Source organism: Oreochromis aureus, linkage group 4 (assembly GCF_013358895.1).
Source record: "Oreochromis aureus strain Israel breed Guangdong linkage group 4, ZZ_aureus, whole genome shotgun sequence".
In the NCBI taxonomy this organism is placed as follows: domain Eukaryota; kingdom Metazoa; phylum Chordata; class Actinopteri; order Cichliformes; family Cichlidae; genus Oreochromis; species Oreochromis aureus.
The window spans coordinates 182182-204786 of record NC_052945.1 but is presented as its reverse complement, the minus strand read 5'-3'; the positions used below and the strand labels follow the sequence as shown (position 1 = coordinate 204786).

Genomic DNA, 22605 nt, shown 5'->3' with positions numbered 1-22605 from the left:
TGTGTTTGGATTGTCTCAGGAAAAAAAATACTTTATTGTTCAGCTGGGTGACCAAGGACACATGAAACATCTGCTGAGCCACCACACCTGAGCTCAGGTAAGGGTGACCCCCCCACCTCCAGCTGACCTGTGCAGAGGGCTGCTCATCCCTGATCCTGGATCATGTTGGGGTTTTCTTCCCTGTACTGCAGGGCTCACAGTGAACATCATAGTCACCCCCCCCCCCCCCATATCCACACTCATGTTGCAGTGCATTCTGGGTAAACTGATCCATAGCACACTGAGGTATCACCCACCGTCCTGTGTGAGTGTGTGTATCTCTGTGTGTCTGTGTGTGTGTGTGTGTGTGTGTGTGTGTGTGTGTGTGTGTGTGTGTGTGTGTGTGTGTGTGTGTGTGTGTGTGTGTGTGTGTCTGTGAGTGTGTGTGTCTGTGTGTGTGCTTTGAGAGGATGTGGGGTGATTCCCGGCCGCGTCCTCAAGTTATGTGTGGCTCAGCTGGCTGGAGTGTTTACACAGATCTTCAACCTTTCCCTCTCTCTGTCTGTAGTCCCAGCCTGCTTCAAAATGGCCACCATCGTCCCTGTACCCAAATCCTCCACCATCTCCTCATTGAACGACTGGCGACCTGTAGCCCTGACCCCCATCGTGAGCAAATGCTTCGAGAAGCTGGTCAGGGACTTCATCTGCTCCGCACTACCCGACTCACTGGACCCTCTACAGTTCGCATACCGCCACAACAGGTCCACTGATGACGCCATAGCCCTGACACTCCATGCTGCCCTGTCACACCTGGAGAAGAGAGACACGTATGTGAGAATGCTGTTTGTAGATTACAGCTCAGCATTCAACACCATCGTTCCCTCGAAGCTGGACAGGAAACTGCAGGATCTAGGACTGAGCAGCTCCCGCTGCAGCTGGATCCTTAACTTCCTGTCTGACAGACGCCAAGTGGTCAGACTGGGCAGCACCACCTCATCCCCCATCACACTGAAGACTGGTGCTCCACAGGGGTGTGTACTGAGCCCTCCCCTGTACTCACTCTACACCTACGACTGCACGGCCACTAACAACTCCATCATCATTGTGAAGTTTGCAGACGACACTACAGTGGTGGGTCTTATCACCAACGGTGATGAGACGGCCTACAGGGAGGAGGTCAGCGCCCTGACCCACTGGTGTCAAGACAACCATCTCACCCTCAACGTCGCAAAGACAAAGGAGTTGATAGTGGACTTCCGGAGGTGCAGAGAAGCACACACCCCCATCACCATCAACGCTGTGGAGAGAGTGAGCAGCTTCCGCTTCCTTGGTGTACATCTGGCTGAGGATCTTACGTGGTCAGTACACATAAACAGAACAGTGAAGAAGGTGCAGCAGCGCCTCTTCTTTCTCAGGAGACTGAAAAGATTCGGCATGAGCCCCCGCATCCTCAGGACCTTCTATCGCTGTGCCATTGAGAGCATCCTCACTGGATGCATCACCACCTGGTATGGCAACAGCACCGCTTACAACCGCAAAGCTCTCCAGAGAGTAGTGCGGTGCTCTGAACGGAAATTGGAGGTGAGCTTCCCTCCCTCCAGGACATCTACAGGAAGCGGTGCCTGAGGAAAGCAGGGAGGATCATCAAGGACTCCAGTCACCCCAGCCATAAACTCTTCAGACTACTTCCATCGGGAAGGAGGTTCTGCAGCATCCGGTCCCGTACCAGCAGACTGAGAGACAGCTTTTTCCACCAGGCCATCAGACTGCTGAACACGTCATAGACACCTCACCCTCACTACTGGAACTTCAACATTATGCACTCCATACTGTACATTAATGCCACTGTTTTGCACATGTCCAACTACCAACCTCTGTGTATTTTATATATTTTATTTTATTGTTCACTCTATTTAATTTGTAAAATATGTATACACACACACACACACACACACACACACATAGAAAAACATATTTAGTATACACATCCAGTAATGCATACACTCTTATATATTGTACATATATTTATTACTCTCAGATTTAGCCATTCTTATGTTTTGCTTGTTTTATGTTATTGTATTTTTGCACAACTCTGTTGCTTGTGAAGCTCGCACACAAGAATTTCACTCGCATGTACTGTACCAGTATACCTGCACATGTGATGTGACAATAAAAGTGATTTGATTTGATTTAATAAGCTTTAATAACGATACAATAGACACACATACAGACACACACAGACACAGACACAAACAGACACACACACAAACACACACACAGACACACACTCGCGTGTGTTTGTGTGTGTGTGTGCATCTGCCTGTCGAGTCTCTCTGTCAGATTAATGTAAGCTTCATGAATCCGTCCCATTACTCTGACGTGCCTCTTCCTTCTCGTCTTCTCGCTGTCGGCGCTGCTTACAGCGGGCTCGGCCAGTGGGATGTTCACATGTGTGTGACGTCGTCGCTGATGGATCTGATGAAGGAGGCAGGGGGAAGTGAGGATGGGGCGATGGACCACAGGTGTGAGCTCATCAGCTCCATGTGGAGGCCACGCCTACTTTATGGACTCATCCACACAGACTGCATGCCCGTCACCTGTGCATGCGCCCCAGACAGCAGACTGCAGAGCAGCATGACAGGAAAGATGTGTTGACCTCAGACTTCCACCTGCTCAGATGTGCGAGCTGGATTCAGCTGAGCTGCAGCTCGTCAGCCGCTAACAGCCACGTTACTGAAGCTGTGATGACGAAGGTCCTCTCTGACAGCACGGCAATGTTAACAGGAGACAAACTCAAAAATATAGATGATTGTGTCAGTGTTCATGAACATTATTGGCTCATTCCTTCTGGTCTGCTCCAACGTCTGTGATTGGCCGAAATGTTTTATGATCCATAAAAGTTTGACCGCTTAAGGCGGACTGACTCAGGTGACGGAAATACAAAGATGTGCTCATATTGACAAAATGATTTTGTCAGTAAGCTAACAGATCATCTGCAGAGGAATGGCTTATTTGAAGAGTTTCAGTCAGGTTTCAGAGCTCATCACAGCACAGAAACAGCTTTAGTGAAGGTTACAAATGATCTTCTTATGGCCTCTGACAGTGGACTCATCTCTGTGCTTGTCCTGCTAGACCTCAGTGCTGCGTTCGATACTGTTGATCATAATATCCTATTAGAGCGATTAGAACATGCTGTAGGTATTACAGGTACTGCACTGCAGTGGTTTGTATCATATCTATCTAATAGACTCCAGTTTGTACATGTAAATGGAGAGTCCTCTTCACACACTAAGGTCAATTATGGAGTTCCACAGGGTTCAGTGCTAGGACCAATTCTATTTACATTATACATGCTTCCTTAGGCAGCATCATTAGAAGACATAGCATAAATTTTCACTGCTATGCAGATGACACCCAGCTCTATCTATCCATGAAGCCAGGTAACACACACCAATTAGTTAAACTGCAGGAATGTCTTAAAGACATAAAGACCTGGATGGCCGCTAACTTTCTGCTTCTTAATTCAGATAAAACTGAGGTTATTGTACTCGGCCCTGAAAATCTTAGAAATATGGTATCTAACCAGATTCTTACTCTGGATGGCATTACCTTGGCCTCCAGTAATGCTGTGAGGAACCTTGAGTCATTTTTGACCAGGACATGTCCTTCAATGCACATATTAAACAAATATGTAAGACTGCTTTCTTCCATTTGTGCAACATCTCTAAAATTAGAAATATCCTGTCTCAGAGTGACGCTGAAAAGCTAGTTCATGCATTTATTACTTCCAGGCTGGACTACTGTAATTCATTATTATCAGGATGTCCTAAAAACTCGCTGAAAAGCCTTCAGCTGATCCAAAATGCTGCAGCAAGAGTCCTGACAGGGACTAGAAAGAGAGACATATTTCTCCTGTATTGGCTTCCCTTCATTGGCTTCCTGTTAAATCCAGAATTGAATTCAAAATCCTGCTCCTCACATACAAGGTCTTAAATAATCAGGCCCCATCTTATCTTAATGACCTTGTAGTACCATATCACCCTATTAGAGCACTTCGCTCTCACACTGCAGGCCTACTTGTTGTTCCTAGAGTATTTAAAAGTAGAATGGGAGGCAGAGCCTTCAGTTTTCAGGCCCCTCTTCTGTGGAACCAGCTTCCAGTTTGGATTCAGGAGACAGACACTATCTCTACTTTCAAGATTAGGCTTCAAACTTTCCTTTTGCTAAAGCATATAGTTAGGGCTGGACCAGGTGACCCTGAATCCTCCCTTAGTTATGCTGCAATAGACGTGGGCTGCCGGGATTCCCATGATGCATTGAGTTTTTCCTTTCCAGTCACCTTTCTCACTCACTATGTGTTAATAGACCTCTCTGCATCGAATCATATCTATTATTAATCTCTGTCTCTCTTCCACAGCATGTCTTTATCCTGTTTTCCTTCTCTCCTCCCACCCGGTCGCAGCAGATGGCCCCGCCCCTCCCTGAGCCTGGTTCTGCCGGAGGTTTCTTCCTGTTAAAAGGGAGTTTTTCCTTCCCACTGTCGCCAAAGTGCTTGCTCATAGGGGTCATATGATTGTTGGGTTTTCTCTGTATTTATTATTGTGCGATCTACTGTACAATATAAAGCGCCTTGAGGCGACTTTTGTTGTGATTTGGCGCTATATAAATAAAATTGAATTGAATTGAATTGAATTGAACTGAATCTATGAAAAATGTTAAAGATAACACAGTTTGACATGAAATGGTATTTTTTGCTGCAACACTGTGGATGTCCTTAGACATCTGAGGAAAGGGGACACACTTTGAAGTGTGAGGCCTATAACACTCTCTTGATCCACCGCGCAGGAACATCTGGAAACACCTCTTTATCAGCAGCTCCGTTTTCCAGCGTGACAACGATCCCAAACACACGGCCAGTGCAGGGAAAGCACACCTGGATGGCCCACCTTAGAGCCCAGACCTCAGCATGACTGAAGCAGTGTGAGTTCATCCTGACAGAGGACACAGAAGAAGCCTGGAAGCTGATCCCAAAGATCCTCACAGAGAGGAACAGAGAGCTGCGTACAGCTCGTCCTCACATCAGCTTCCTCTGTGAGTCAAAGTATGAGAGATGTCAGAGGCACACACAGCATCGTCCAGCAGTCAAAGCATCTGCATTCACTCTGCTGCCAGCTGACCATGATCCAGTTCCAGTCCAGTTTTATTTATAAAGCACTTTAAAATACCCAGCACAGGAACAAAGTGCTGTACAGAAAATACATTAAATCAATAGAATAACAGAAAACAGCAAAGATAAATAAATAAAACACATAATAAATAAAATTAAAACAGCCCTATATTAAAATAAAAAAACAAGATAAAACAGCATCGAATCACCTAAAAACAACTGAAATAAAAATAGAAATAAAATAAGCTCAGAGAGAAGCGATCGATCAATAATCAATCACAGTGAAAAGGTTTTCAGTTGTTTTCTGTTGTTTTCACACACACACACACACACACACACACACACACACACACACACACACACACACTGGTGGTTGTTCTCATTGATTAATCGATTTTTGATCTCAATGTTTGATGGTTTCTTAACCCCCCCCCCAATCCTACTCACGGCGCCATCTCTCCCTCTCGCGCTCTCCTCTGATTGGCTCGAGCTCTACAGCAGCCTCCTCACTGGCAGCACGCGCTCCTCAGTCGGTCAGTGTGGATGACAGCAGTTCGGAGCGGACCGGGACAGAGCCGTGCTAACCCGGACTCTCGGACTCTCGGCCCGGCTCGGCTCGGACCGACATGTTCTGGGATCTAAACCGGACCGGAGCGCGCAGGACACCGATGTGAGCTGCAGGACGGCGCATGCCAGAGCGCGCGCGTCCGAGTAGATGAATGAGTGATGGAGATGGACCGGAAACTACTGAGTCAGGTAGGGGGCCGTGCGCGTGTGCACAGTTCCGTGCTGCGCGTGCACCCTCTCAACTTTAAAGTGTGTGCCAAAATCAGCGACTCTTATTGTGAAAGAACGGCCATAATTCAGGGGGGTTTCAAAATAAAAGTTTCCCCCATTAACGTTTTTTTTTTTATTAATTGTGGCTTTTATTTTGAAAATCTGACTCAGTAATTTAGTAGCAGGATATCTTTGGAGCATGCTCAGTGTTAATTCACTTACCTGCACAGGTGAGTGCTGCCTGCAGGAGGTGAGCTGATGCTCCTCACAGCTGTCCAGCTGGAAACATCTGGACAGTCAGGTGATGTCAGATTTATTGATGTCTTTTTGTTTTCATCATGTCTCACACCTGTGTGATGTAAAGGTCAGAGGTCAGAGGTGGATTAAGTCTATGCACCTCCCAAACCCAGCAGCACACGTGCGTTTCTGTCTGAGAAACACTGTGACGCCGCTGCCGGAAGTGATGTAGATGATCTGACATCAACAGCGCAAAGCACTGATGAACGCTCCATGTTGTGACTGAAGCTTCTGTGAAACACTGGAACGTGCAGCTCTACTCAAACTTTGGATGAAAACCAAACAGTAGTTCAGGTTCCTTATGGGCAGGAACCAGCGGCGTCTGAAACCGGATCAAACCGCGGCTCAGAGATGAGCCTCAGCATCACATCCTCACAGAGCGAGTCAGATATTAGGAGTACTCTCACTGGTTGTTGCTTTAGTCAGTCTCATCTATAATGATGTTGGTTTAGCTCCACCCACTTCCTCGCTGAATCTCCTTCACATTTAAGCAGCCGTGGAGACGTCAGTGCTTGGTTCTTCCTTTTTCATCAACTTAAACATCTCCAACCATCAGGAGCTTTATTTATGTTTACAATTTAATAATTCAGATAGAGCCAGATCAGTCTGCATTTAAATAAAGAACACACACACTGTGACACACACACACACTCACACACACACACTGTGACACACACACACACAACTCAGAGTTGTAAGGACTCTGTGTATAGATGGAGGTGTGGCTTCTCTTCAGTGTACAGCCAGCTGTTTTTGTGTGTGTGTGTCACAGTGTGTGTGTGTGTGTGTATTTGTGTGTGTCACAGTGTGTGTGTGTGTGTGTGAATGTGTGTGTCAGTGTGTGTGTGAGTGTGTGTGTGTGTCACAGTGTGTGTGTGTGTAGGTGTGTGTGTCACAGTGTGTGTGTGTGTGTCACAGTGTGTGTGTGTCACAGTGTGTGTGTGTGTGTAGGTGTGTGTGTGTCACAGTGTGTGTGTGTGTGTCTGTCACAGTGTGTGTGTGTGTCACAGTGTGTGTGTGTGTGTCTGTCACAGTGTGTGTGTGTGTGTCACAGTGTGTGTGTTCAAAGCAGCAGTAATGACAGTGAAGAGAGAGAGGATGTAGTGAGGGGGCGAGCGTCATCCATCACCTCCTGTCTCCATCTGTGTGCTCTGTCCATCGTCCTCCTCCTCACTGAAGGCGGAGGTCAGAGGTCAGATATCAGGTGACAACATGAAAAGTACAGGAAGTAGTTCCAGGCCACAAAGCTGCTTCCTCTGATTTATTGTCAACCACTGGCGAATCAAGGGTTAAACTTCCCACAGCTGCACTGTGATTGGTCTGCAGCCTGCTCCTTCACAATAAAAGCCCCCTGCTGTGTGTCTACAGTGAAATTTGAAGCTGTGACAGGAGGAGGTGGGCTGGAGGTGTTAATCATCACTCCTCCACAGGGACATAAAGGAGGAGAGTGCCGATTAAAGGAGCAGTCTGCTGTTTAATGATGATGAAGGACGCTGAAGCTCTCAGTGGATAAAGCTCTGGTGTTTGTGAACCGTTATCATCATGAAGTCTTCATCGGGCCCTCAGTTCAGCTCAGACGGCTGATCCTCAGGCTTACCAGGAAGGAAAACCAGCAGTGACACACAGCAGGACGTTCCAGGGAAAATGTTGTGATGTGCAACAACCTCAGCTTTAATGTGACCCCAGATGTGAGGCACAGATGTGAGGCCATCCTGTGTAAGAGCTCGGCTCTGTGTGACATTCAGATTCGAAGATGCTGAACTCTGAAATAAACTGATCAGCTCACAGCTGGCTACAGTGGTGGTCAGGCGAGGGGGTCAGGTGTTTGAGCCTAGTGGCTGGCACCATGCTGTGGGTGCATGTGTATGATGTCAGCCTGACATGCTTGCTGGGTTTTTCACGTCTGTCAGCATTTCCATGTCAGCCATGGAGGAGGTTCAAGTATTGGCAGAGCAAACTGAGACGGCAAGGTGCATGCTGGGAGTCGTGTGACGCAGAGCGGGAGACCAGTGTCATTGTGCGTTACTGTGGTCTGTTAGTGTGTGCCGGTGTGGTCAAGGTTACTTTATTTACACCTGCAGGTAAATTTGTTTTACAGAGAAATGACGCACAGTTGATGCACACATGTTTGGTCATCAGACATGATGAGTCTAATAAAACAGTTCTTATTAAGTTGAGTGAGCAGGAACAAAGCTGTTTCTATAACGCCTCGTCCTGCATCTTGAAATTCAGCCCGTAGAGGATGGAGCCATTATTAAGTGATAAAGCCATCCTCTGTACCTGTTTAGAGTCCAGGGAAGCTAAACAGGCTGTGACTCACCTGTCAGATGGCAGAGGTCTGACCGAACCATGCCACCAATCAAAGAGATAAAACAGACTCAATAAAAGACAATAAAACAAAGTCAGACTTGTTCAGTCTGTGTGAGAATGAGCAAGTTGCTAATGCAGTGAAGCTGTCGCTGACTCTTTCTGCAGACGCATTTGCAATTCTCATCCAAATTCAGCTTTTCATTCAATTTTTATTGATTATGGTCCCAAGATGTTTATACGGTGTGTTAGTGTGTTAATAATAATAATAATAATAATAATAGTAATGATAATAATAATAATAATAATAATGATAATAATATTAATAATAATAATAATAATAATACATTTTATTTGAGGGCGCCTTTCTAAAACCCAAGGTCACCTTACAAAGAGAAAAAGACATCAATAAAACAGTACATTAAAATAGATTCTAATAAATTAAAATACATGAAAAAAGCAAAATACAACCACAAACAACAAATAAAAACAAAAAAAATGAATTAGGTTTGGAGGAAATGTAGAGCTGGGTGTCATAAGCATAACAATGAAAATTGATATTATGTTTTCGGAATATACGGCCAAGTGTGTTAGTGTGTTAGTGTGGTGTGTTGCTGTGTTGGTATGTTAGTGTGTTGGTGTGGTGTGTTGGTGAGTTAGTGTGTTAGTGAGTTAGTGTGCTAGTGTGCTAATGTGTTGGTGTGTTGGTGTGTTAGTGTAGTGTCTTAGTGTGCTAGTGTGTTAGTGTGGTAATTTGGTGTGTTATTGTGCTAGTTTGGTGTGTTGGTGTGTTGGTGTGTTGGTGTGTCGATGTTTTAGTGTGTTGGTGTGTAGTGTCTTAGTGTGCTAGTGTGTTAGTGTAGTGTTTTAGTGTGCTCGTGTGGTGTGTTAGTGTGCTAGTTTGGTATGTTAGTGTGTTGGTGTGTTAGTGTGTTGGTGTGTTACTGAAGTGCTTTAGTGTGCTGGTTTGTTGGTGTGTTGGTGTGCTAGTGTGTTAGTATAGTGTTTTAGTGTGCTAGTGTGGTGTGTTAGTGTGTTAGTGTGTTAGTGTGGTGTGTTGGTGTGCTAGTGTGGTGTGTTGGTGTGTTAGTGTGTTGGTGTGTTAGTGTGGTGTGTTGGTGTGTTGGTGTGCTAGTTTGGTGTGTTGGTGGGTTGGTGTGTTGGTGTGCTAGTTTGGTGTGTTGGTGTGTTAGTGTGTTAGTGTGGTGTGTTGGTGTGCTAGTTTGGTGTGTTGGTGTGTTAGTGTGTTAGTGTGGTGTGTTGGTGTGCTAGTTTGGTGTGTTGGTGTGCTGGTGTGTTGGTGTGTTGGTGTGCTAGTTTGGTGTGTTGGTGTGTTGGTGTGCTAGTTTGGTGTGTTGGTGTGTTGGTGTGTTAGTGTGTTGGTGTGTTAGTGTGGTGTGTTGGTGTGTTGGTGTGCTAGTTTGGTGTGTTGGTGTGTTAGTGTGTTGGTGTGTTACTGTGTTGGTTGGTTAGTGTGGCGTGTTGGTGTGCTAGTTTGGTGTGTTAGTGTGTTGGTGTGTTGGTGTGTTAGTGTGGTGTGTTGGTGTGTTAGTGTGTTGGTGTGTTAGTGTGGTGTGTTGGTGTGCTAGTTTGGTGTGTTGGTGTGCTAGTGTGTTGGTGTGTTGGTGTGCTAGTTCGGTGTGTTGGTGTGTTAGTGTGTTGGTGTGTTAGTGTGGTGTGTTGGTGTGCTAGTTTGGTGTGTTGGTGTATTGGTGTGTTAGTGTGTTAGTGTGGTGTGTTGGTGTGTTGGTGTGTTAGTTTGGTGTGTTGGTGTATTGGTGTGTTACTGTGTTGGTGTGTTAGTGTGTTAGTGTGGTGTGTTGGTGTGCTAGTTTGGTGTGTTGGTGTGTTGGTGTGCTAGTTTGGTGTGTTGGTGTGTTAGTGCGTTAGTGTGGTGTGTTGGTGTGCTAGTTTGGTGTGTTGGTGTGTTAGTGTGTTAGTGTGGTGTGTTGGTGTGCTAGTTTGGTGTGTTGGTGTGTTAGTGTGTTAGTGTGGTGTGTTGGTGTGCTAGTTTGGTGTGTTGGTGTGCTGGTGTGTTGGTGTGTTGGTGTGCTAGTTTGGTGTGTTGGTGTGTTGGTGTGCTAGTTTGGTGTGTTGGTGTGTTGGTGTGTTAGTGTGTTGGTGTGTTAGTGTGGTGTGTTGGTGTGTTGGTGTGCTAGTTTGGTGTGTTGGTGTGTTAGTGTGTTGGTGTGTTACTGTGTTGGTTGGTTAGTGTGGCGTGTTGGTGTGCTAGTTTGGTGTGTTAGTGTGTTGGTGTGTTGGTGTGTTAGTGTGGTGTGTTGGTGTGTTAGTGTGTTGGTGTGTTAGTGTGGTGTGTTGGTGTGCTAGTTTGTGTGTTGGTGTGCTAGTGTGTTGGTGTGTTGGTGTGCTAGTTCGGTGTGTTGGTGTGTTAGTGTGTTGGTGTGTTAGTGTGGTGTGTTGGTGTGCTAGTTTGGTGTGTTGGTGTATTGGTGTGTTAGTGTGTTAGTGTGGTGTGTTGGTGTGTTGGTGTGTTAGTTTGGTGTGTTGGTGTATTGGTGTGTTACTGTGTTGGTGTGTTAGTGTGTTAGTGTGGTGTGTTGGTGTGCTAGTTTGGTGTGTTGGTGTGTTGGTGTGCTAGTTTGGTGTGTTGGTGTGTTGGTGTGTTAGAGTGTTGGTGTGTTAGTGTGTTAGTGTGGTGTGTTGGTGTGCTAGTTTGGTGTGTTGGTGAGTTAGTCTGTTAGTGAGTTAGTGTGTTAGTGTGCTAGTGTGCTAATGTGTTGGTGTGTTAGTGTAGTGTCTTAGTGTGTTAGTGTGCTAATTTGGTGTGTTAGTGTGCTAGTTTGGTGTATTGGTGTGTTGGTAGGTTAGTGTGTTGGTGTGTTAGTGTGTTGGTGTGTCGGTTGTTTAGTGCGTTGGTGTGTAGTGTCTTAGTGTGCTAGTGTGTTAGTGTAGTGTTTTAGTGTGCTCGTGTGGTGTGTTAGTGTGCTAGTTTGGTATGTTAGTGTGTTGGTGTGTTAGTGTGGTGTGTCAGTGTGTTAGTGTGTTTGTGTGTTAGTGTGGTGTGTTGGTGTGTTGGTGTGTTGGTGTGTTAGTTTTGGTGTGTTGGTGTGCTAGTTTGGTGTGGTGATGTGTTGGTGCGTTAGTGTGGTGTGTTAGTGTGTTGGTGTGTTAGTGTGTTAGTGTGGTGTGTTGGTGTGCTAGTTTGGTGTGTTGGTGTGCTAGTTTGGTGTATTGGTGTGTTGGTGTGCTAGTTTGGTGTGTTAGTGTGTTAGTGTGTTGGTGTGTTAGTGTGTTAGTGTGGTGTGTTGGTGAGTTAGTGTGTTAGTGAGTTAGTGTGTTAGTGTGCTAGTGTCCTAATGTGTTAGTGTGGTGTGTTAGTGTGGTGTGTTGGTGTGTTAGTGTGGTGTGTTGGTGTGTTGGTGTGTTGGTGTGCTAGTTTGGTGTGGTGATGTGTTGGTGTGTTATTGTGGTGTGTTGGTGTGTTGGTGTGCTAGTGTGGTGTGTTAGTGTGCTAGTGCTGTGTGTTAGTGTGTTGGTGTGTTAGTGTGGTGTGTCAGTGTGTTAGTGTGTTTGTGTGTTAGTGTGGTGTGTTGGTGTGTTGGTGTGTTGGTGTGTTAGTTTTGGTGTGTTGGTGTGCTAGTTTGGTGTGGTGATGTGTTGGTGCGTTAGTGTGGTGTGTTAGTTTGTTGGTGTGTTAGTGTGTTAGTGTGGTGTGTTAGTGTGTTGGTGTGTTAGTGTGGTGTGTTAGTGTGTTAGTGTTTTAGTGTGGTGTGTTAGTGTGGTGTGTTGGTGTGTTAGTGTGCTAGTGTGGTGTGTTAGTGTGCTAGTGTGGTGTGTTAGTGTGTCGGTGTGTTAGTGTGGTGTGTCAGTGTGTTAGTGTGTTAGTGTGTTAGTGTGGTGTGTTGGTGTGTTGGTGTGTTGGTGTGTTGTGTTGGTGTGCTAGTTTGGTGTGGTGATGTGTTGGTGTGTTAGTGTGGTGTGTTGGTGTGTTAGTGTGCTAGTGTGGTGTGTTAGTTTGTTGGTGTGTTAGTGTGTTAGTGTGGTGTGTTAGTGTGTTGGTGTGTTAGTGTGGTGTGTTAGTGTGTTAGTGTTTTAGTGTGGTGTGTTAGTGTGGTGTGTTGGTGTGTTAGTGTGGTGTGTTGGTGTGGTTTGTTGGTGTGTTGGTGTGCTAGTTTGGTGTGTTGGTGTGTTAGTGTGATGTGTTGGTGTGTTAGTGTGCTAGTGTGCTAATGTGTTAGTGTGGTGTGTTAGTGTGGTGTGTTGGTGTGTTAGTGTGGTGTGTTGGTGTGTTAGTGTGCTAGTGTGGTGTGTTGGTGTGTTAGTGTGGTGTGTTAGTGTGTTGGTGTGTTAGTGTGGTGTGTTGGTGTGTTAGTGTGTTGGTGTGTTAGTGTGGTGTGTTGGTGTGCTAGTTTGGTGTGTTGGTGTGCTAGTGTGTTAGTGTGATGTGTTGGTGTGTTAGTGTGTTGGTGTGCTAGTGTGTTAGTGTGATGTGTTGGTGTGTTAGTGTGTTGGTGTGTTAGTGTGTTAGTGTGATGTGTTGGTGTGTTAGTGTGTTGGTGTGTTAGTGTGTTAGTGTGGTGTGTTGGTTTGTTGGTGTGCTAGTTTGGTGTGTTAGTGTGTTAGTGTGGGTGCATTAGTGTGTTAGTGTCCAGCCCTCTTCTGGCGTCGGGATTACAAACCAGTTGAGACCGTTTAAACTGGTTTTAGGAGCGTGGCTTAGTTTTTTCAAAATAAACCTCTTTCAGGTTGATGGCAGCGTGTGGCGCTGTGTGTGTGGTAGCCTCAGGTTGTTCAGCCTCGGCTTTGTTGAAGCTCAGATCCCCAGCAGGAAGTGTTTCCGCTGGCTTTTGTTTAAAGGTTGTGCTGTTGTGTGAGTGGGTGGCAGCTTTCCTTTGTGTTTGCCGAGCTCATTACGATCCTCTGATTCTTTTTATGCAGCCCAGTCACAAGGCTCCGTGTCCTCCACACATAATTCATGTCAGAGTGCAGAGAGCAGGATCGAGACTCCAATCAAAGGACTTTGATCAGACTCACACTCGGCAGAGGAAGCTCGTTACAGACTCATTATTGTCCTGAATGAATCTCGTTTACAGCTGCTTCATTGCCTTTGAAAACTCTGACATGCTCTGACATCTGTTTGATTTTAATCTGTTTTTGTGGCTCATCATTGATCAGTGAGGAGCTGCTATGCTGCCTTCACTGCCCTCTGTTCCTCTGAGCCTCCACAGTTTAACGTCTCAGCTGTTGGCTAGTCTGCTGCTGTCTGTTGTGGACAGACGGAGCTTTGATGTATTTCAGGTTTCAGGTTTACAGTAACTTTTGTAAGGGGAGGAGCCTCCATCTTTTTGTGAGAGGATGTCATGATGTCATCACCTGGTTGGAGCCCAGCTTCAGTCTGCCTGTTGAGGTTTTATTTAAAGCGAGAGCTTCAGACTCAGATCTGCATGTCTGATCGAATTTCTGGTGAATGATGAATTCAAGTGTGCAGGTCAGACAACACACAGAGGCTCCATACCAGGAGACATACAGACCGCCAGCACCTCTCAGCCAATCAGATCGCGCACACACAGTGCGCCCCTGTGTGTTTGCGTTCCAACTGATCCGATCTGCGCTGCCGCCTGGGCTGGACGAGCCTCCGGAGGCAGAGCGGGCTCAGATAACGAGGACGATTTCTGCAGCAGCTGCAGGACGCTGACGTAACTCCTCCCACTGAGCTGCTGAACGTGCTGCCAAGATCCAAACATTAACGGCAAGAAGACGGAGTGTGCTGCACTCAGCTCGCGGTCTAATTTTAGCTCAGAGGCACAACAGTAGATCTCTGCGGCCGACACATTAACTGTGTGTGCTTGCGTGTGTGTGTGTGTGTGCGTGCGTGCCTGAGTGTGTGTGTGCGTGCTCATATGAGAGAGTGTGTGTGTGTGTATGAGAGTGTGCATGTGTGTGGGTATACCTGTTTAGACATCTCTGTTGGGACCTAAACTGGAATGTTACCATCCTTGTGGTGACCAAATGCCCGTCCTCAGAGTTTGCAGACATATTTGAGGCTCAAATGTGGTTTTCGTGTCAGGGTTACAGTTAGGCTGAGGGTTAGGGTAAGCATAGATGTCCTTACTAAGATATCAAAACGAGAATGTGTGTGTGTGTGTGTGAGACACCCTGCCAGCTGAATGCCAAACAGTGAAGTCACGCTGTGTGAATCATGAGTCAGCGACATTAGCGAGGAATTAACAGAAGACTCCACATCTCCGCAGACCGAGCAGCTGATCAGTGTTGCCACAGTTACTTTGAAAAAGTAATATATTACGGACTACTGATTACTCCTTCCAAAAGTAACTTAGTTACTTTACTGATTACTTTATTTTTAAAGTAACTAAGTTAGATTACTAGTTACTTTATTAGTTACTTTCAGAAGCTGCCAATAACACTTCCCACTGCCTCAACATATAAACATCAACCGGTTTTGCCAATACTCACTTTATTGGAAGTGTAATGTCAACAATATATCTCCTGACATTTGAAGTTGAACTTAAAACTTTTTTCCTGACAGAAATACTTGTTTGTATGAAAATAAAGACAGTCTTGTTACTTCACTTAACATAAATACTTTTTATAAAAAAAATAAGTCGACTTCATTTCACATAAATGCTTTTTTTTAAAAATAAAAAATAAGAGTCTTTCTTGACTTCATTTAACATAAATTCTTTTTATAAAAAACAAAAACAAACAAACTCTTTCTTGACTTCCCTTAAGATACTTTTTATACCATCCACATGTAAGCACTATTGTCTGCTTTTGTAACTTCGGACTAATCTTATGAAAAAAAAGAGACTGCAGGTCCAACTTAAATAAATTGCCTTACTTCCTTGCAAGTAATTGATTTAAGTTAATCAACTTGACAACTTTAATAAGTTTATTAAGTGACTTTGATAAACTTAATTCAATTACTTGTAAATAGTTATTTAAATTGGATTCCCTATTCTCTTTTTTTCAGTATATGTTGTCATCGCATGTTATGGGGGAAACAGTAGAGTGGAGCGAGTAAACCAGTGGTTGTACCTCATTAACAGAAGCTTCTCAAACCTTTTATCAGAAAGTCGATTTCTTTTAGACGTGAGCACCAAACCTCCCAGACTAAAAAGTCGCTCCACAGGAGCACTTGATGGGGTTGGAGTGTTATACTTTAAAAAAATTGTCTTTATGCTTGAAAACTTATGCAGAATCTGAAGGTCGTAGCCTGACATCAGGTAGTCCATGACTTCTTTTTCTGCAGAATAGGTCTCCTCCTCTGGCTCTGCCTCAAAAGTGAAAAAGTCCATCTCACCTTGGCTGCTAGATGTAGTAGCACTGGGCACACTGGCAGGATTTTTTGCAACAGGAGCAGTGGTGCAACACTCTGCTGTCAGAAGCTGTTTTACTCGCTCCCTCCTTCTTGCATCTCTCAGCCATCGGAGTTTGAATTTTGGACAACTGGCAGCTGCGAGAAGGGCATCTTTGTCGTCCAGCACACCGGCGAAACGAGTCTGAATAGCCTAAAAAACATAATCGATATTTTTATGCCTACAATTTATTATGTTATTGAATTACTTGCAAACCATGCCTAATATGAGATCAATATATCACGGCTAAAGCACTTTCTGGATGGATGCAAACTGCATTTCGTTGCCCTGTACCTGTGACATGTGCAATGACAATAAAGTTGAATTCTATTCTATTCTATTCTATTCTATATTTTGGATTTAATTTTGTTTTAGCTTACTTATAAACATTTTAATTGTTTTAATCTTATTTTGTAATGATAATTAATATTCTGTTCCATGTTTGTGAATTGTATGAAGCAAAAAATTTGACTAATTTCAAGATGGAGCATACCAGTACAATGGCATCTGGAAGGCCTGCCGTCATCCTGGAGAGGTCATATTTCACAGCCTGGGTCTTCTGCATCAGAACTTCAAGTGTTGGTAGTAAAGTTCCATATGGACAGTCGCCTTGTAAAATGCCCAGTGCTGCAGTCAGAGGTTTCATGGCCATGCAGTACTCATGCAGGAACTGGTATTCTTGATCTTTGAAGCACTTCAAAGATAGCAATGTCTTAGCCAATATACCTAATCAGAGTAAGATCACTGTTAAAAAACGCTTCCTTAAAGAAAACTCAGCTGAATATTTTAAACTGATGTACACTTCTACCTTATTTAAATCACCAACATCCACCAACACACATTCAGTAAACAAACTGACAGATGATTTTCTATCCAAAATCTCAGACATGATGGATAAGATTGCACCATTCAAGGTTAAAACTGTCTCTAGTAAAAAGAAATCTCCATGGAGAAGTGATCCACTGGTATGTAATGAAAAAAGAGAGTGCCGGCGTGCTGAGAGAAAATGGCGGAAAACTCGACTCCAGGTTCACTGCGAGATATATAAAGAGAGGCTGAATAAGTATCAACTAGCCCCGAAGGATGCAAGGGAGTCATTTTTCTCTGAGATTATTCATATAAACAACAATAATGCTAGGACTACAGTGGAGAGATTAACTTCTCCCCCAGTAGCAATAGCCCCTGAATTAAGCTCCACCAGGGCCTGCAATGAATTTGCCAACTTCTTTATTGAAAAGATCTTGAAAATCAGAAGGTCAATTGGCACATTAGTTTCAACTCCAATCCCGACGTTAAGCCCAATTAGCACTTATTCAGAGAAAGTGACTCACTTTCAAACAATAAATCAATCAAGCCTCGATAAAATTATTGAGAATCTCAGCTCTGCCACCTGCTGCTTGGATATATTACCGACAGGTTTTCTTAAAAAGGTCCTCCCAGCCATCAGGGAGGATCTGATCCAAATAGTTAACGCATCCATCCTATCAGGTGTCTTTCCCAAAGCGTTAAAAACAGCAGTTATCAAACCAATATTAAAGAAAAAGAATCTAGACAGTACATTAATGCAAAACTACAGACCAATCTCTAATCTTCCATTTATCGGTAAAGTTATTGAAAAAGCTGTTTTCCAGCAGTTAAACAGCTTTCTCACAAAGAACAACCGTTTTGATATTTATTAGTCTGGTTTTCGTAGGCACCACAGCACCGAGACAGCCCTTGTCAAAGTGTTTAATGACATCCATATAAATACTGACCGTGGGAAATCCACAGTATTGGTACTACTGGACCTTAGTGCAGCGTTTGACACCGTTGATCATGATATATTACTGGAACGTCTAGAGAGCTGGGCCGGACTCTCTGGTACAGCACTCAACTGGTTTAAGTCCTACCTTAAGAACAGGAACTTCTATGTGTCAATTAGCCAATTTTCATCACAAAATATAGAAATCACATGCAGGGTTCCCCAGGGTTCCATCCTAGGGCCCCTCTTATTTAGCATTTACATGCTCGCGTTAAGCCAGATTATAACCACCAATAATATTAACTACCACAATTATGCAGACGATACTCAACTTTATATTTCAATGTCACCAGTTGATGTTGAACCTATCCAAACCCTTAATAAATGCATTGAGCAAATTAATAACTGGATGTCTCATAATTTCCTTCAACTAAACAATAACAAAACTGAAGTACTCATCTTTGGACCCAAAAAAGATCGATTAAATATCAGTAATCAGCTCAAACTGGTCCAACTAGAAACTACCGACCAGACCAGAAATTTAGGTGTAATAATGGACTCAGACCTGAACCTCCAGGGCCACATAAAAGCTTTAACAAAGTCAGCATTCTATCACCTGAGGAACATTTCTAGGATTAAAGGACTGATGACACAAGGAGACCTAGAAAAACTCATCCATGCATTTATCTCTAGCCGCCTTGATTACTGTAATAGTATCATGACAGGTTTACCAAAAAAATCAATTAGACAACTGCAGCTGATCCAGAACGCTGCTGCTCGGGTTCTTACTAGAACCAAGAAAATAGAGCACATTACTCCAGTTTTAAAGTCATTACACTGGCTCCCTGTAGCTCAGAGAATAGACTTTAAAGTGCTTTTATTAGTTTATAAATCTTTGAATGGGTTAGCACCAGAGTACATTAGGGATCTGCTATCATGGTACAAACCCTCCAGATCAGTTAGGTCCTCCAGCTCTCGTTTATTGACCGTCCCTAGAACCAGAACTAAACATGGAGAAGCAGCTTTTAGTTTCTATGCTCCTCATATCTGGAATACATTACTGGGAGAATGTAAAGCTGCAGAGACATTGAACTCTTTTAAGTCTAAAATTAAAACGTACTTATTTAGACTTGCTTATGAGTAACTGATCCTATTATGGCCCTCTACTTGTTTGTTTTAATTTTTCATATAAATTATTGTCTTGATTATTGTTTTATTGTAAATGCTTTCTTGTAAATGTTTTCTTGTATTTTACTTTTATAGTGTCTTATGTTTTATGTTTTGTGTTTTCTTTTAATCATGTAAAGCACCTTGAATTGCCTTGTGCTGAAAGTGTGCTATACAAATAAAATTGCCTTGCCTTGCCTTCAGTCCTAGCTTTGTGCACAGAGTATTCAGCTCACCCATGGGGATTTCTGCAGTTCTCTTTACAGCATCAAAAAAGGAATTCCACCTTGTGGATGTTGGTATTAGGAGCTTTCTTTTGCTGATTTCTTCCACTGTTTCTGATGCAAGTGTAGATCTACTCGATTTGGTCCAAAGAGCTGTGCATTTTGCCGTGCTGCTCCTATACACAGCCCTGCACTCTGCATTGGTTGTTAAATGTTTCTCCACATCACGTGTGCAAATTATGTTGATGGTGTGCGAAGCACACCTGCGGTGCAGGGGAAGAGACAGCTGACCATCACTTTCATTCTCAGCCGAGAGGATTTCTGACAGATCAGAAAAAGTAACATCATTGTCTTTGGGGGTGGACTCTTCCTCCTCCGTCTCATCATCGGACTCCGTGACAGGATGATAAACTTGAAACGCCTTAACAAAGTTGGATCCATTATCAGTAACTGTTGCAACTACTTTGTTGAGTAATCCATAAGAGGAGTGAATGTTTTCGATTTCTGTACCAATGACATCATACGTGTGTCTACCACGAATTCGTCTACATGCTAATGCAACCTTGTGGCGCTCTAATGTGGTTCTACTGATCCAGTGGAGCGTTACTCCCATATAGCTTCTGTTGTTAGCAGTCCAAATATCCACGGTAGTTGAAACAAAGTCAATCTCATTCAGTGCGGCCTTCAGATTTCTCTCCATTTCTGTAAACTCCTTCTCCAAGTAAGAAGTAAAAGTCGTTCGGTGAGGCAGCTCGGCATTAACAGAAGTAGGGATCTTTTTTATTATGGCACGAAACGAGGGCGAGTCAACAGTGTTTATAGGTAGCCTTTCTTCTACAATATACTGCGCGACCAACTTCTTCAATTCTTCATCACTTACTGGTTTTGCACCAAAGTCCAACTTTTGTTGTTTGGGTGGTGCAGGACCTTCTGTTGAAGTCACGGCTCTCTGCTTCGGACCACTTGGTGAGACTCTCTCTGTGAGTTTGACTGTGCCGTGCTGCGACTCCAAATGTTTCTTTAAGTTTGACGTAGTGTTTTTGAAAGTAGATAACACTTTTTCGCCAACACAGAGTGTACAACGAACCTTAATATTGAAATCTTTAGTTGACAGAAACTCAAAATAGTGACCATATTTCCAGCTAAAGAACAAACATCTCTCTCCCTCCATTGTTGTTTACACTTTTTTACGTCGCTGGCTGCTTGTGAGCGGGAAACGTGACCTGTCGCTTATGTGACGTTTCACGACACGTATGCGTTTGTCATCCGCCGAGACCAAAAGAAGAAACCAAATCTTTTTGCTTAAAAAAATAGTAACGCACAGTGGTTTGGACAAGTAACTTTAATCTGACTACTGTTATGGAAATAGTAACACATTAGGTTAGTCGTTACTGAAAAAGTGGTCATATTCAGAGTAATGCGTTACTAAGCAACGCGTTACCGGCAACACTGCAGCTGATTGATCAGTGATCGTTGGAGCTGTAGAGGCAGAGATGAGCGACAGGGAGGTGAGAGCTGAATATTCGCTCAGAGGAAACACCATCTGATCTCAGAAATCAGATATCAGAAAGGGTTTTATTGCCAAATGTTGAGCAGGTTTACAACATTAGGAAATTGCTGCGGTACTTAGTGCAAACATACTGTTGGATAACGCTTAAATAAACATAAAAATAAGAATTAAAAGTGCTAAGTAGATAGATATATACATGAGTGCAGGTGGTGATCAGTGCCAAACATGGAATGATGCAGTGAACACAGTGTAGGGTCATGTGTTAGTGGTGGGAACAGTCATGTGGTTATTGTTCATGAGTCCAACAGCAGAGGGGAAGAAACTGTTCTCATGGCAAGAGGTTCTGGTGCGAATGGACTGGAGCCTCCTGCCTGAGGGGAGCAGGTCAAACAGACTGTGTCCAGGGTGAGAAGGGTCAGCTGTGATCCGAGCTGCACGCCCCAGTGTCCTGGAGGTGTACAGGTCCTGCAGAGATGGGAGACCGCAGCCAATCACCTTCTCAGCAGAGCACACAACACGCTGCAGTCTCTGTTTCTCCCTGATGGTGGCTCCAGCGTACCACACGGTGATGGAGGAGGTGAGGATGGACTCGATGATTGCAGTGTAGAATTGCATCATCGTCCGTGTTGGCAGGTTGAATTTCTTCAGCTGCCTCAGGAAGTACATCCTCTGCTGGGCTTTCTTTATGACGGAGGTGATGGTGGGCTCCCACTTCAGGTCCTGGGTGATGGTGGTACCCAGGAAACGGAATGAGTCCACAAAGGTGATGGGGGTGTCAGTCAGGATGATGGGGGGGAGTGGGGCTGTGTGCTTCCTGAAGTCCACAATAATCTCCACTGTCTTCTGGGCATTCAGCACCAGGTTGTTGTGGCTGCACCAGGACACCAGATGTTCAACCTCCCTCCTGTGGGCAGACTCATCCCGTCCGAGATGAGTCCAATAACGGTGGTGTCATCTGCAAACTTGATTAGCTTGACAGACTGGTGGGTGGAGGTGCAGAAGTTAGTGTACAGGGAGAAGAGCAGAGGAGAAAGAACACAGCCCTGAGGGGAGCCGGTGCTGATGGTCCAGGAGTCCGAAACATTCTTTCCCAGCCTCACATGCTGCTTCCTGTCCGTCAGGAAGTCAGTGATCCACCAGCAGATGGGATCAGGCACATTCATCTGGGAAAGCTTGCCTTGGAGATGCTCTGGAAGGATGGTGTTGAAGGCAGAGCTGAAGTCCACAAACAGGATCCTGGCGTGGGTTCTGGGGGAGTCCAGATGCTGCAGGATGAAGTGTAGAGCCATGTTGATAGCATCGTCTACAGACCTGTTGGCTCTGTATGCAAACTGCAGGGGGTCCAGGAGGGGGGCCGTGAGGGTCTTGAGGTAGGAGAGAACCAGGTGCTCAAATGACTTCATGACCACAGATGTCAGAGCCACAGGTCTGTAGTCATTTAGTCCAGTGATCCTTGGTTTCTTGGGGACAGGGATTATGGTAGAGGACTTGAAGCAGGCAGGCACATGACATGCCTGCAGTGAGGAGTTGAAAATGCCAGAAAACACTGGGGCCAGCTCGTTTGCACAGTGTCTGAGGGTGGCAGGAGACACACCGTCTGGGCCAGGAGCTTTTCGAGCATTCAGACTCTTAAACTGCTTCCTCACATCTGCTTCGTGAATATGAAGGGTTGTAGTGGGAGAAGGTGGTGTGAAATCCTCCTTGGTGTGGGGTGTGGAGAGAGGTGTTGTAGGTGAAGTGTTTGATGGTGGTGATGGCTCTATGGAGGGGGGAGAGGTGGGGGAATGAGTGTCCAAAGTGTCTCTATGGTTGGGGCTGTTGGAGGTGTGAAGGCTGCTTGATGGCTCATTAAAACGGCAGTAAAAGTCGTTAAGGGTGTTGGCCAAGAGCAAGTCATCAGTGGAGTGAGGGATTTTAGGCTTGTAGTTGGTGATATTCCTAAAACTTATCCACACAGAGGCCGAGTCATTCTCTGAGATCTGCTGCTGCATCTTCTCAGAGTGCTGATGTTTAGCAATGTCCACTTCTTTAGTGAACCTGTACTTGGCCTCTCTGTAGCAGTCCCTGTCTCCGCTTCTGAACGCCTTTCTCTTTTCCAG

The 22605-nt window shown here is 44.7% G+C and overlaps 1 protein-coding gene across 1 annotated transcript in view; it reads left to right on the top strand.

Annotated features, from left to right (window-relative positions):
* Positions 1-5817: 5817 nt before the first annotated feature.
* crhr1 (corticotropin releasing hormone receptor 1) overlaps positions 5818-22605 on the top strand; it is a 50357-nt gene continuing 33569 nt past the window's right edge. The window contains exon 1 of the mRNA XM_031738702.2: positions 5818-5902. Coding sequence (XP_031594562.1) covers positions 5873-5902 — 30 coding nt within the window. The 5' untranslated portion in view covers positions 5818-5872. The remainder of the gene's footprint in view (positions 5903-22605) is intronic.